Here is a 16,453-nt window from a genome sequence, read left to right as displayed (position 1 = left end):
CACAGAAACCACTCCTATGGCCCCCTGCTACCAAAACCTTGCCACGTAAACCTACTACATGTATGTGAGGATGTGTCTCAAAAGTGTTTTTGCAGAGACTGGGATGGTGTTAAACTACTTTTTATTTTTTACTTTTACATATTTTATTTTATTTTATTTTATTTTATTTTATTTTATTTTATTTTATTTTATTTTATTTTATTTTATTATTATTATTTTTTTAAATAGAGAAGTAAGTAGAGGAGCTCAGGCAAAGAAGCAGTCGAGTCGTGTATTAAAATGTGCATTGCAAAGACAAACATATATTCCAAGGTGCTGAGGCACCCTGGACCCTTTTCAGTAGCCTTTGTACTCACATGTTAAGAAAGCTGAACAGGCTGCAAAGTCACAAGAGAGGCACAAGTTAAAAACTGTGCCCAGAATATGTACTTCAAGCAGAAACCACTTTTGTAAAATAAAATTTTATCTGTAAAATAAAAATAAAATAAAATAAAAATAAAATATTTATCTAGCACCTTTAAGGCACTCTATTACCTTCTTAAGAAGAAGGCTTATTTGGTATTAAAAGTGTTTTGCCATCTCCCTGATTTCACTCTTTCACATTTCTCACACCTTCTAGTCAGCAGATGGGAAACTATAAGTTAGGAATTTCCAGCAGTTTCCTAGTACACCATTTCAGTAATGTGATTCATCTAACACTGAGGCCAAAACAGAGAAAATGACAAACAGGGTGAGGCTTAGAAAGGGTGTTGTAAGGACATGTACTGTGGCTAGGCAAGTATCTTGCCAGAGCAGTGGGACTCAAAATCCAAACTGAATCGTAGTATTTTCCCACACATTTCAGTTAAAAAACCAACACAATTCATTATGCAAGAAAAATGAATCTTCTGGTCTTGTCTGTAAGACACAGACCACTCATCAATTTGAAATTCTTTGTTGCCTTTGAATGTAGGTGACACAACTTGATAGCACTTTGTTGCTAGTGAAATGTCACTTTAAATTTAGAAAAGACTGTTAATGAATACTTTAGGCATAGTTTCAATCTTAAATGTCAGAAGCAATGAAAAGAAGTGGAGAAGTAGGTCATTCTCACTAGGGAACTATGGAGCACAAAATAAGACTTACTAAAAAGTGACAGATCACTATCCCTTCCTTTTGTTGGTATTTTGCTTTAAAATGTAAATTGCTCTTATTTCTTGGTTCCAGGCTTTGATGGGGAAGCCATATGGCTCTCTACCTAGAAAAACCGTCCCAAGAGCTGAAGAAGCCAGTGCTATGAACTTTGCTACCCTCTGGGATTTTAGTGTAAGTGCATAATTTTGCAATATTGCATATTCACATGACCTTTTCATCATTATGGACTTTGGCTTCATTATTTAATAATCATAGATTTAATATGGAATATTTCAGGAGAAAATAGAAGTAGAATTAATTTGCTCTTCCCCCCCCCAACCAAAAAAAAAAAAAAAAAAAAGGAATTTCTATGTATAGATATTTATTTCAGGTAAAACGTACCAAACTCAGTGTCTACACGCACATCTCAGTATCTGAAGCAATACAAAGGCTTATGGGAAAAAGTTTCAAAGCTGGATTCATAACCCTGGGTGCAGTCTGTACATTACTTAAGGATGAATTCAGTCCTCTGTATTTACGATATTAGGATTCCACACTGGAGGATGCAGAATGGATAAAAAAACAAACAAACAAACAAAAAAAACCCATAATCCAATAATGTGCTCTGTAGTTTTTTTTTTTTTTTTTTTTTTTTTTTTTTTCCTCTAAAATTGAATGTTGTTTTTAGTTTTTATAACTTATATAATATATAAATATTTTAGCTGGATTAATAAGGATGTTTTAATTCTTTACAGTTGATGCGATGCCCAGCCGAACCTAAGGTTCTATACCTCCTATACTGACAGACTATTCCTAAATATGTCATTCAGCTTTTTCTTCCTGAAAACAACTAACCTAATTTTGCATGCAGCATTCCTCTGCAGTTGATCTCATTATACATGTATATACAGATGATCCAACTTTGTATAAGGCTAGCTGATGATAAATTCAGTATTGCAATAAATTGTTTAGAAGGTTTTTATAATTCTCTATGGGCCATGGTCAACGTTATCAAAAGGTACTTTTCACCTGTGAAACAGTGCAACCGTCTAATTAAGATTTTCCTTCAGATTAATGAAAGCAGCATCCACTGAGATAAGAGTGATTTCTACCTCAGTCTACTGCATTCTTTCTTTTCTATAAGGAACATCAAAACTTAGGGACTTATGCATATAACTATATTCTAGCACTTAAATTATTTTAGCAGCAAGAAGCATGAATATACTTCATAGAACCGCTTGAGTTGGAGGGACCTTAAAGATCACCCAGTTCCAACCCTCTTGCTATGTGTAGGAATGCCACCCACTAGATCAGGTTGCCCATGGTCTCATCCAACCTGGTCTTGAACGGCTTGAGGGATGGTGAATCTGCAAACTCTCTACACAACCTGTTCCAGTGCCTCACCACCCTCACAGTGAAGAATTTCCTCCTAATCTCTAATCTAAATCTCCATTCTTTTATTTTAGAACCAATCCCTCCCTTGTGCTGTTATTGTTTACCCACTGCAAAAAGTTGCTCTCCATCTTTTTCAAAAACTCCCTTTAAGTATTGAACAGCTGCAATAAGGTCACCCTAGACCCTTCTCTTCTCTAGGCTGAACACCCACAGCGCTCTCAGCATTTCTTCACAGGAGAGGTACTCCAGCCCTTTAATCGCTTTTGTGGCCTTCCTCCGGACCCATTCTAACAGACCCACATCCTTCGTGTGCTGAGGGCCCCAGACCTGGATGCAGCACTCAAAGTGGGGCCTCACAAGGGCAGAGCAGAGGGGCACAATCACCTCTCCACCTGCTGCCCAGTCCTATTTTGATGCAGCCCAGGATATAGTTGGTCTTCCAGGCTGCAAATGCTCGCTGCTGGCTCATGTTGAGCTTTTCATCCACCCCAACTCCTAAGTCCTTCTCTGCAGGGCTGCTGTCCATGAGTTCTTCTGCCAGTCTGTACTCGTGCCCAGGATTGCCCCAACCCAGGTGCAGCACCTTGCACTTGGACTTGAACCTCATTAGTTTCACAAGAGCCCACTACTCAAGCTTGTCCAGGTCCCTTTGGATAGCAACCCTTTCTCCTGTTGTATCAAATGCACCACTCAGCTTGGTGTAATCTGGAAACTTGCTGAAGGTGCACTCAATCTCTCTGTTTTATGACATTGATAAAGATATTAAATAGTACCAGTCTCAGGACAGACCCCTGAGGGACACCACTTGTCACTGGACTCCACTTGGACATAGAGCCATTGTCCACCACTCTCTGTGTGTGGCCATCCAGCCAATTTCTTATCCACTGACATCTGAGTCTGGAGATCAAGATGTCATATGGGACTGTGACAATGGCCTTGCAGAAGTCCAGGTAGATGGCATTGGTCAGTCTTCCCTTGTATACTGACTGATGTAGTCACTCCATCATAGAAGGCAGATTGGTTAGACATGAAGTTGGACTGATTGGCATGATGTTGGAAGCAGACACATTTCTCAGATAAAATAAACTCAGGTGCAGGTTCTTCCAGTTTACAGCTCAGTGTCTTCACCTTTTAGCAGGATGACTTGTCTATAAGTGGCCTGTCTGTGTGGATTTGAAACCTTTGAGGCCCTGTCCCATTGTGTTGGTACAGAAAACAGTGCAGGCTGCTGAGTTTGCAAGAGTATTTCCATTAGGGCACAGACAGATTTCATACTCCTCCCCTTTCGAGAGTAAAAATGGCTTCCCTTGAAGACAAAACAAGCAAGCAAGCAAACAAAGAAACAAAGAAACAACAACAACAAAAATACCATTTTAAGGTACAGTGCTTATGCATCTCATTAATATTGACATTTTTGACTATAGCTAGTCAAAATCTAATCTTGTGACGTATATGTCTCAGGTAGAGTCTTTTGTTTCGTGGCTCAATACCCTAATGTAGAGCCTCACCTGATTTAATATGTTGGCTGGTTCTTGGATTTATTTTCAGTCATCAGACATCAGTGTAGGGAGAATCTGGTTGTAACACCACAGAACGTATGAAAAGACTTGATAAAATAATGTTCTCATTTACAAGTAAAATCTTTCAGGCTTACATGTATTTGTTGTAAAATACTACATTTAAAAGTAATGTAATAGGTAGAAAGTACAATGATTGCCCGTCTTTTCACTATAAATATGCATAAAGTGATCAGATGATTTCTGCTCTATTTTGTCTCAAAAAGTGGTTGTCTCTCCTTGGATAAAAATGGATAAAAGGGATCTTGACCTTTCTGAAAAGCCATCTTGCATTTTGCATCATTTTGCAATGACTGCTGCATAAAATGACATTGTGTCTGGTTCATCAGGGTTACACATTTGAATGACAGGAAAAGTATGTCTAGACATGTAGGTGGGAAATTAAGTGATTATGACATTTTAAACCGAGAAATTTAAACATCGGAGAGATAGTGAAGAAAAATGAATTGTATAGTGACTTGGAGATTGTAAAGAGACCGGCGACTAAAGGAGGTTCATACAGCAAATGGAAAAGGGAAAAGAGTTTTTAAAAGAAATGGATTTGAGAAAAGATGAATGAAGACAGATGGTGAAAGGAGGGGAAAGTTTATAATAGCTGAGAGAAACAAGACCTGACATATCTGAAGAAGAAAGTCCAGTGAATTACAGCAGCAGTTAACACCAGGAGCAAACGCAACAGAAATAAACATGGAACACGACCATGGAAAAGATGGATTCCCTGAAATATTCAGGGCAAAAAAGAATTTTCTTGAAGCATGTCAAATCAAAAAATATTCCCTGAAGATTTTGACATGTTTAATTAAGCAGTGTAGGAAATAGTACTTTTCATCCGATAGCAGTTCTTGTATGTCACAAAGTAAGTTACAAAGAAGTGAACCCGTGTCAACAAACTTTACTTCATACTCAAAAAAAATAAAAATAAAAAAAAAATCACCATTCTTTGGTGAAGAAAAGATTAGTTTAATATGTTAATATATATATATATATATATTATTTCCTTGACAAATAGAGGCAGGTTTTTTTTGTTTTTTGTTTTTTTTTTTTTGTTTTTGTTTTTATGTTTTTTTTTTTTTTTTTTACTTGGCATTCAGTTTTAACACTGTATAATCTACAGTTCAGAAAATAATCCAGACCTAAAGGAATCAGACTCTCAAGCTTCATTATAATAACACATTGGACCAATATTCTTATCTTACCCTTCTTTTACATTTGGGTAAGGAAATTACAAAAGATGTCTCCCATGAATGCCTACACAGCTAAAAATATTTCAGGTTTCATGGTGAAATGCTGTAGGCAAAGTCCAGAAAAAACAAAAACAAAAGCAAACAAACAAACAAGCAAAAAACCTTACCGAATTACACATTACACATAATGGAGGAATTATCAAAGACTTTGCAGAACAATGACTTATGAGAGGTTTTTATATTCTGAAGGATATAAAAGACTCTCTAGAACTGTGTCAGGCTGTAAAGAAAGCTGAAAGAAAGCTATGATAACATGGAATTATACGATGTTGTAATGAGCATAAAGATGCAAAAGACCAACTATTGAATTTCAATATGGCCCAACAGTGTGAAAGTTTTACTAGTAACAATAACAATATTTACCTTATCAGAAAATAAAATATTATTACTCTTCTATGTATACCTATTTCTGAAAACCAGTCTGATATGATGTAAAAAGAGATACAATGATTCTTAAATCAAGAAATTTTGAATAATATTTTAATGATACATTAATATTTCATTTTTACATTAGAATTGCAAACAAAATTTTTCAATTAACTCTGTGACAGATGTAGAGAGAGCTCTAATAACTGTACATATTGCAAGATAATATATAAAGGAGAGATATTATTTATTTTAAATCATATGAGCTCCTGAACAGAAGAATGGAAGTAAATAGCTTCTTTAACTCACAAAAATATCAGTTTACTGTATCAGTGTCAAAATAATGCATGATCCAATTACATTTTCACTGAACTCTATATTTGCCTTGAATTCATGCAGTCAGCTGGAGGTGTGGCCATGGAGAGTTGTCATTTGAAAGTTTCTATGTACAGTCTTCTAGGAGGAGATTTCTTGCTCTAACTAGGATTATCAGGAAACTTCAGGTATTTAGAACATTTTAGATACCAGCATTTTTATTTTTATTTTTTTTTACTTTTCTTTTTACTGTTAACCATTTATTATTAAATTACTTTGAAAAATCAGGAATATGACTTGTAGAAGAGAAAGGGATTCTCATTACGGCTTTTAGAAAAATAGATAAACTTTGAACTGCTGAAAAGAAGATACATTTACATTGCATTCCTTATAACCTTGGAGTCAAAGTGTTAACAAACCCTGAACACTGAATAATTATTCAATAAAATGCAGCTATGTATTGACTAACATATACTGAATGATCACCCAGTGAACAGCAAACAATGTTAGGCAAAGAATGTGTATAAGAATTTTATATGAATAAGAATATATAAGAAAGAATATATAAGAAATGTGGAAATGAAGTAAAAAATATTGTATTTTTACTGAAAGTAATTTGTAAAACTGAGTATGTGATTTTTTATTTTTATTTTTTTGCAATAGATAGACCATCCTTGTAAAGTTTTGAAGATAGAATATTTGCAAATTGACATGAAATATTCTGTCTTTCTAAAAATTACAAAAGGAGGGTTTGTCAATCCTGTGAGATTTACTATAGTGATGCTTATAACTGTTTTGAATGCATTAAAATTAATGTTTTGGTATGTTGCTATTGATAGCATTCTAATTAAGTGCATAGCTAACAGACTTGTGATGTTACAATTGTTATTGAATTTTCAGGGCTTTGCACAGTATTCTGTTCTCTTTTATGGTTATTACAATAACCAGAGGACAATTGGATGGCTCAAGTTCAGAATGCCTCTTTCCTATTTCCTTGTTGGAGTTGGGACTATTGGCTACAGCTTTATGATTGTCATTCGAACGTAAGTTCTGTTTGGCTTTGGAGTGAAGTACATTTTGAAAGACAGGTAATATCAATGTTGATCACTAAGTCTACCTTTTTTTAAAAAAAAACACTCTTTGGAATACAGTAATGGAGCTAAAATGCAAAGAAAGGCTGATTTCTGTCACAGAATCATAAACTGGCTTGGGTAGGAAGGGACCTTAAAGATCATTGAATTCCAAACCTCCTGCCATGGGCAGGGACACCTCCCAACAGACCAGGTTTCTCAGAGCCCCATCCAACCTGGCCTTCAATATTTCCAGGGATGTGGCATCCGCAACTTCTCTGGGCAGATCTTCCCTTCGTGAAGTCATTTTGGCTGTTACCAATCACCTTCTTATTTTCCATGTCCCTTAGCATGGTTTCCAGCAGGATATGCTACATAATCTTGCCAGACACAGAGGTGAGACTGACTAGCTTGTAGTTCCACGGGTCATCCTTTTTTACCTTTTTTAAAAATGGGGGTTTTCCCTCTCCCAGTCACTGAGAACCTAACCAGACTGCCAAAACTTCCCAAATATGCTGGACAGTGACTTAGCAACTATATCCGCCAGTTACCTCCAGGACCCATGGATAAGATCCCATGGACTTGTGCACGTTCAGGTTCCTTATATAGATGGTCTCGAACCTGATCTTTTCCAACACTGGTGTGGTATTTTTACCAAGCTACCCATCTGAACTCCACCACAACCATTCTCTCTCTCCCCCACTCATCAAAGGAAAGGGGGTGAAAATATGATGGAAAGGCCTCAAGGTTTGAGATAAGGACAGCAAGATCCTTGCCCATTTACCATCATGGGCAAAACAGACCCAGCACAGAGAGATTAGTAAAATATGTTACCTATTACCAACAAGCTAGAGAGGTGAGAAACCAAAAACAAAATAAAAACCTCCACCATCTTCTATGTCCTAATCCTGAGCAGTACTGGGGAACGGGGAATGGGGACTGTGGTCAGTCCCTGATGCTTTGTCTCTGCCGCTCCTTAATGGTCCCTCTCTGCACCTGCTCCATGTAGGATCCCTCCCACGGGATGCCATCCTTCCTAACTTATCCTGAGGGGGCTGTCCACGGACAGCAGCTCTTCAGGAACTGTCCATACAGCTCCATATGACGGTGTCCATCCATCCCCCAGGAGCAAACTGCTCCAGCATGGATCCCCCACAGGTAGCAGCTCCCCCCAGACCCTCTACTCTTGCGTGGGCTCCTCTCCACAGGCTGCAGCTCCGGCCTGGAGCCTGCTCCTGTGAGGGCTGTCCATGTGCTGCAGCCTCCTCCAGGCCACAGCCTACTGCTCTGCCAGGGGCACTTCCATGGGTTGCAGCATGGAGATCTGCGCTGCCATAGGACTCATGGGATGCAGGGAGATAGACAGCCTGCTCCACCAGGGAACTCTCCACAGGCTGCAGGGGAACTTCTGCTCCATACCTGGAGCACCTCCTGCCCTCTTGCTGCGCTGACTATGGGGTCTGAAGGGCTGTTCCTCACTCCTCTCTTCCAGCTGCTGTTTTGCAGCACTGTTTTTCCCTTTCTTCAATCTGCTCTCCCAGAGGCACAAACAACATTGCTTATTGGCTCAGCTCTGGCCAGTGGTGAGCCCCTTTGGAGCTGGCTGAAACTGGCTCTTTTCTAATATGGGGCAGCTTCTGGATTCTTCTCACAGCAGCTGCCCCTACAGCCCCCTGCTACCAAAACCGTGCTGCATAATCCTAATACAACGGGTGGTTCATCATTCTTCCAGTCCCTGCCTTTGCCTTCTGGGAACCAGGCCATATGATTGGAGCTCCTGTCAGTGAAGACAGGCAAAATAGTTATTTAGTACCTCAGCCTTCTCCATATCCTGGGTGACTGGATCTCCTGTTTCTTTCTGGAGAGGGCCCATAATTCATCTAGTCTTCCTTTTATCAGTGAGGTACCTATGGAACCCTTCCTTATTGCCCTTGATGCCTCTTTTGCATGTCAAAGTCATATAAGATTCCTTGTTGTCTGTTGTGGAAGTGGAAAAAATCCTTACTGAAATAACAGTTTTTCCCTCCTGCAACTTCAAAGTGTAAAATAAATGCATAAAGCAAGGAACAGAGCTGTCAGCCCTTCTTTTCATTATGCTCTGCAGCTAGCATAATGTCAACTAACATTCAGGAAATTCAACTGTTCTTCCTTCAGTGATACGTTATGTGTGTTACTTTCTTTTAAGAAGGAAGAAGACAAGAAAGAAACATATGGCAAATAATTCTCTGTGTAATTCAAAGCAGTAAATGACTCTCAGCAAGACTATGGTGGTTAGGTCACATTTGCACAGTGGTAAAGAATTAATACCACTGATCATAGTAAAGGTTTAATGTCCTATCGCATAAAAATTATCTCCAGCAGTGTTTTCCCCAGGAAAATTATGCTTAATAGAATGTTAAAAACATAACACTAAATCAGTAGGAAGCATATGGGTAAGTGAAATTGGGCCTATGTAGTACAATTAGTGAGACATTTTTGGCTTTCAAGTTTCAGACTTGAATTTTGTCCTAGGATCAGAATTAAAATGAATACTCATTTATTATTATTTTATAGCCAAACTATTAGAATAAACTGTGATAATTTTAATATTTTCAGAGGAGATTAGCTGCTAGTAGATACAATATTTAATACCCTTGATTCCAGCAAGACGATCACCTACTGCAATAAATGCAGTTAGCTTGTAATGCATCTTTAAAAGTTAGTCAGGGTGAAAAATGGAGCTTTGCAGGTCAAGATTCAAGGACACTTTTGAAAAGATCACAGTTAATTTGTTTTTAATGTTTCATGCTGAGGTAAGAATTTTTCACTTTCATGAGCACTAGATTAAATCATGATCTGTTCTTCTAATATTATATCATTTCCTGCACAGGGCAAAAGAATTTCATAATAAAAAAAAATAAAAACTTCATCTATTACACTTTTTTTTTTTTTTTTTTTTTTTGAGAATGCAAACTAATTCAATAAAGAAGTCATTGGTATAGCTGGAAACTGTCTTTTAAAATATTTATTTGATAATGTACCTGTGAAAATTAGAAAAGTCTTAGTCTCAGAGAATATATCAGAGAATCCCTCAGAATAAAACAAAGGAAGACCAAAGAGGAAAGCTACACTGTATCTAGTACACGTGACCCATCTGGTCATGTGACACTAATGCTGATCTATAATTAGTTGATCTTCAGGACAGTTTTTGCAGTCCTCTTTGCTGTTTCTCCAGAAAGCAATATAATGGGAAGTGGTACTGTTATTATCCTGTTAACAGAGATCTGGGAAAGAGTGTTCATGTGTGAAAGAGGTAGTAAGTATTTAGGAGAAATATCTAGAATTATGGCTCCACTCTTCAGCTCTTCCACTAAACAGAAACATTTTTGGTCTCATGGAAATAATATCTCAACCACATTTACTGTTTTGTTAGGAATTCTTGAGAAGGAATGATCTTAGTCTAGAAGCCAGCAGCAGAGCAAATTCTCACCAAGAGAATTAAATAAATTACATTACATAATAAATTAAATTACATAAAGTCTGTCTCTTCTGTATATAACCTTTAAAAAACATACCAAAAAAACAACGAACCAACCAAGCAAGAACAACTAAAAGAAACAATCAAAAATCAAACCAAACAACAACAAAAACTACCTGAACCAACCAACCAATCCCTCCTTCCCCCAATGGCTTTAGTTTATGCCGGCTCAGAACTATTTGCCGTATTATTTACTTATGTTTCTCTTCTCTTATAAGAGTATGCATTTCACTGGACCATTATAAATGTGATACATCGAATGTATGGATACTAATAACATAATACAATTGCATTAGTCAGCTTTAAGGGGTGCAATTTTTTGTCCAAGAAATTAATACTGTATCCAAGGTCAAATGGCTTGTTCCCCACCAATATAATCCATACTTGTGCTTAATGAGTTGAATTAAGAGATGAAGTAGGCAAAAGCAAGACCACTTTTATTACATGAATGACAATACTTTTTGAAAAAGAAAAGTTACTAGTCAAGATGAAACCAAATCACTGAAGAAATAATTTGATGTTTGTGGATACTGTTATAAATCTCATTTATAAGTGCATAGAAGATGAGAGGCAAGATAGAAAGGTTTATTTATTTGGTAAAAACAGACTTTATTCTGGTTGATTATTTTAGAATTCTTTTTTTCCTCTTAATGAGGTCTATAATCAAATCTACTTCAGTTTTTTTCTGCAGTTTTCTATTTAAGTGATCTTCTTGATATTGTGTTCACTATTGAGTTTCTTAACCAGTGGAAGTTCTCTGAGATGTTAATGAAATAAATTCTTTCTTTCTCATAAAAATGTGTTGCAAGCTAATAAATAGAAACAGCTAAGAACTTCAAATCTCTGTCCTTCTCCCTTGTTTCAAGCAGATTTTTCTATACTTAACTGATTGCAACATGACTGATTGCATTGATAATACGTATATATATTTTTCAGAATAATGTTAGAACTTTAGGAAGAATTAAAACAAACAAACAACATGCTCACATAGCAAAACTGCTTCTAATAGGACCTTTCTGTGTCTTTTTGACTTTTGCAGAATGGCAAGGAATGCAAATGAAGATGGTGGTGGAGATGACACTAGTTTTAATTTCAGCTGGAAAATGTTCACAAGCTGGGACTACCTGATTGGCAATCCTGAGACAGCAGATAATAAGTTTGCTTCAATCACTACAAGCTTTAAGGTAAAACAAAACTCTCTAAAGAGATGTAATCTGACTTGTCTTTCACACTGGTGTGAACCAGGTGGAATTAACACATTACTAGGCCATTAGGCTTAAACTTTAGTGGGCAGCTCTGTACCCTTCTGGTCTGGGTCTTTATGCCTTTCCATCCTATTTTTTTCCTTTTCATTGTGGAAGATAAAAATGTAGCATCATTTATGTCTTCTGTGACTGCAGTACTAGCTTTAGCAAAATGATTCTACTGTAAAAATAATCTTTTCTTTTTCCTTGTCTCTGATGTCTTCCAGTTTCTCTGATGCTTGTGTCTGAAAAACTTTTTTTAAAAGGTCGCTGACAGTTTGCCAACCTGACTTTTTCTTGTTCTCTTGCTACCATGAGAGGTACCATAAGATAGCAATAACATCATCTAAAAAGAATTCTTCACCACATAAGAATTTGTGTCAGACTTCTGAGTGTCTACCTGTTTTTCAATAAGAAAAGATAAAAAAGACTGCTTTCTTTGCATAACAGAAAGTTTTTATTTTGAAATCAATTATGAAACATAGCCCAATTTGCAATGCAATACAATAGACCTCTGTAGGCTAAGATTATTTCACCAGTCATTCTGTGAGAAATCTGGGGCAAGATGTGAGATGCACTTCTGCAAAAACAGTGGACAGGAGGTATTCTATGTATTGAATGTTAAAGAAAGTGCTGCTATACATGGGCATGCCTGTGGAGTAGGTAAAAGAAAAAACATTTTTCAGCGTAATAATCTGGGGGGAATACACTGGCAAGGTGTTACCAGGAACAAGTTGCTATTCTTTCAATCACTGATTTTATATGGCATGGGACCTGGAGGACCAACCATTAGCTACCCTATAAAATCACATACACCTTTCCTTTCTGCAGTAGTGATATAACCAACATATGACCACCTTAAAACTACAAACACAAGAATAGTTGCACTCAAGGTCAGTGGAAAGAAAAGGTCTTAAAAAAAAAAAAAAAAGTAAAATACTAACTGGACGTACTCAAAGTCTGAGAGATTTCTCTGCCTACCTGCTAAGGTCAGTTGCTAAATGGTATCTAGACAAGAACATAAATCAGCTGGAGACATTTTTGAGAAATAAACTGCTGAACCTTTTCTGTGACCTTTGCAAATGAGCAAGGAGAGAAAGAATGAAGCCTTGGTTTGGGAGACATCATGGGAGTTTTGCTCAAGAGCTGCTGCAGTCTCCTTTCATTTTTGTAACAAACAAGTGGTAAGAAAAATAAAGCCATGATTTATTTTTAAAAATATTATTATAATTAATTACTACAATACAGTACTTCAGCTTCCCTTTTGTACAACTGATTTCCTTACTTTAGTAAAAAAAACTGCAACCTAACTTCCTTTTCATGAACATAGTTCAGAGAGACAGCTCTTTCTGCTTGAAAAAGCAGGAGCTGAAGATTTTATTTGCACCAGAGTTCTAATATATGGCAACTCATGGCCAAGGATAAATGTGGGGCAAGCATTTTATTTTGCAGTTCAAAGCTGTGCACTGCTTATCATATTCATTTATTTATTTTTGGGGGGCGGACAGGGGATGGACACTCTTATATGTAAACAATCTTTTCATTCATCCTTAATCAATGACTCAAAATAAATCTTTTTTGCAATTTTTTACAAATGTGCATTTTTTGATTGTGACAGTTCATTTGCTGGCAGTTAATCACATGTGTTTTGTTGGGTGACCCCCAGCGTCTCACACCACCTTTCAAGCTGACAGACTGTGCTGGTTTCTTCTTGACATATTAGTAGAGGTGTAATGAGTGGTACACTCAATGGAAAAAAAAAGTGAACTCTGGGCAGCCAAATCCCTGAAATTTTTCAAGGTCCAAAACAGATTTTATGAAACAATATAATCTTATCTTGAAACAGGATGTCCAGGTGTGCATTTGCATCATCACAACTGATTTAACTGAATTCTAACTACTGACTAAGCAATGTAGAGTCTTGACCATTAAAGTACTGATAATATTCTTTTGTTTCTAACAAGTGCAGGAAGCTATTGTGGAGGAGCAGGAGAGCCGAAAAGAGGAAAACATTCACTTGACTCGATTCCTGAGAGTTCTTGCTAACTTCTTAGCCCTATGCACACTTGCTGGGAGTGGCTACCTCATCTTTTTTGTTGTGAGAAGATCACAGAAATTTGCCCTGGAAGGTCTGGAGAACTACGGGTGGTGGGAAAGAAATGAAGTTCGTGCTAGCACATTTCTAAAATAGATGTGGTTTCAAACTTTGTCTCTCTACTCTGCATGTTGACTTTTTTTTTTTTTCTTTTTACCCTGAGAATTTAAGCACTTTGAGTGTGGGTGGTAAATGTGCAGCAAAAGAACTCTTATTGTCTTTCTGCTTTGTGCTTCATTAAAAGGAATATATATATATATATATATATATATATATATATATATATATATATATTATTGTCCTTTTATATTCAGTTTTCCTTTAAGACCTTCACCTTTTCTCTTTTGAGCCCCTAAAACTGTTTTTCCAGCCACTCTGTGGACTCACAAGATCTACTCAAGGTGCCTACTCTCTTGTTACTTTCCTGTAGAGACTGGTCCAAGGAAAGTGACTAGTAAGCAGCCATGTCCAAAGTTATTTGGGACCTCAGAGATACCACTCTGCAGTACAGCAACAGTATGAAGCTTAAGCCTTCCAGCTTCACCTGCCCAGTCCAAGAACACAATATCTTTTTTTTTTCTTTTTTTTTTTTTTTTTTTCTCTGTTTAATCTGTTTTCTTCTAGAGTAAGTCCAGTCCTGACTTATAGAGGTATATAGTGAAAGTGATTGTGTTTGCTGTAACTGTATGTAGTAGGCACTTGAATTCAACATTGCTGTATAAAAACCTGAACAGACTGGTTTTTATTTAACAGACACACTATTGTGCATATTGTAAAACTAGCTGTTCATTATTTAAAGCTCATCTTCTGACCTAGAGAGTGAAGCTGATATCTGAATTAAAGTAAGGGAAAAAGATGCCAGCCTCACAAAGCTAATGGCATGGATGATGATAAAATGAAGAAAGTCAGTCCTTAACTTTGAACACCAAAATCTGTCATGGAAAGTACCATGCAAACTCCAGCAATCCACCTTTGGAGTCCAGAGAAATAAGTCAGCTAAGTATTGGATTAAATTATTTGATAAAAATTAGTTCTTTTTACTCCGGTTGGGAAAGAATTATTGTAACAACTACTTGGCTTAAAGCAACACAAGCTCTAAATGTGACAACAGACTAGCAGATGAAGGCTGTTCAGAAGGAATTCAGTTTTCTCAGTTGAAAGGTGTGGTAACAGATTTGTTCTAACATGGACAGTACTACTGAAAGCTGTTACATTAGCTTATGTTGCAATCTGGAAATTACTTAAGCATATGCATGTTTACATTTTATTTTTTGTTTACTGTACAAAAGAACACTGCTAAGGAGGCACTGTATCACAGAGACTTAGAGCAGGTGTTGCTAAATGAGAGTGGCAGTGTTGCTGTTACTTAACTACAAATTTTTCCCTGTTGACAATCAATGAACATATTTGTGAGGTACAAAATATTACCTTTGATTAGGTAATAGTATTTAATTAAATACGTATATTTGGCTTCTTCTTAACAGCCATTTAAATATTTTTCTTTTTTTGTTATTTTTTTTTCTTATTTTCTAGTTTAACTCTTACATTTGTGTCATGAATAAATGAACTGAGATTTTGATCAGAATAAGATTATAAACACCTTGTGTACTATTTAAAGCAAGGAAAAGTGCAGCTTTTACATATAACTCAAGCAACTTTCTTCATAAAAATATTCAGCTACTGTTGTAAGAATTTATTTTCACAATAGATGCATTAGGGGGTTAGAAAGTGTTTACACATATTCATGGTGTCCTTGGAGCAATCTGGGATAAATATTTTTCATATATTCTGTTCCTGAAGCTCATGACCTAATAAAGTGCCAGTGGTGACTTTGTGGACAATGCCTATTTTTCTCTCTGATTGTTGTCCTCTGCCATATTATTGCAAATCAATTCAAAACTGGATTCTGTGGACCTGAACTTCATCTCAGCAGTATCTAGTCCTTCAGGGTCACAGTTCAGTTGAAACTATCTAGCCCATCACAAAGAGTAGGAAATTAGTGCAAAGAGGCAGACTAGGACTGTTAAGGTACCTCATCAGCCTTTGCATCTCTTCTCACATGTGGTTGTGGCCAGGTGGTTGGTCATGGATGAACAATGATTCTGTAACTATTTGATTCTTATAACAATTTCCCCATGACTGTGGATAAAATAAAGAATAATTCTACTGATTTCCTTGTTGCAGTACTCTGAAATAAGATGAAAAGTACTGAATAGGAATTGACTTTTCTCATTTGACAAAAGATAATTTGTAGAACTACATTATATGGTGAACATCTCTCCAGTACATTGGTACTTGTTTTCTCAAATGTACTGTTTAAAGATAAAAATACTTAAAAGCAGAATGAACTTATGGGGAGTCAGACTGATTTCTCTGTGTCACGATTATTAACAACATTTGGGCAAAGAGGAGATATGGCTTAGGGCCTACACATTTTAATTTATTTATTTTTTTATTTTGCAAGGTGAAACAACCCCTTAGAACTTTTGCCAAAAGCTTCCTGATATTTACTTTAAT

At 36.6% G+C, this 16,453-nt stretch overlaps 1 protein-coding gene across 1 annotated transcript in view; it reads left to right on the top strand.

The window, feature by feature from the left end:
* TMC1 (transmembrane channel like 1) overlaps nucleotides 1–16,453 on the top strand; it is a 65,120-nt gene that overhangs the window by 25,866 nt on the left and 22,801 nt on the right. The window contains exons 8-11 of the mRNA XM_038170439.2: nucleotides 1,207–1,305; nucleotides 6,911–7,053; nucleotides 11,637–11,781; nucleotides 13,811–14,005. Coding sequence (XP_038026367.2) covers nucleotides 1,207–1,305; nucleotides 6,911–7,053; nucleotides 11,637–11,781; nucleotides 13,811–14,005 — 582 coding nt within the window. The remainder of the gene's footprint in view (nucleotides 1–1,206; nucleotides 1,306–6,910; nucleotides 7,054–11,636; nucleotides 11,782–13,810; nucleotides 14,006–16,453) is intronic.

Source organism: Anas platyrhynchos, chromosome Z (genome assembly GCF_047663525.1).
Source record: "Anas platyrhynchos isolate ZD024472 breed Pekin duck chromosome Z, IASCAAS_PekinDuck_T2T, whole genome shotgun sequence".
NCBI classification, from domain to species: Eukaryota; Metazoa; Chordata; class Aves; order Anseriformes; family Anatidae; genus Anas; species Anas platyrhynchos.
The sequence above is the reverse complement of the archived record's forward strand: the minus strand, read 5'-3'. Positions and strand labels throughout refer to the sequence as shown.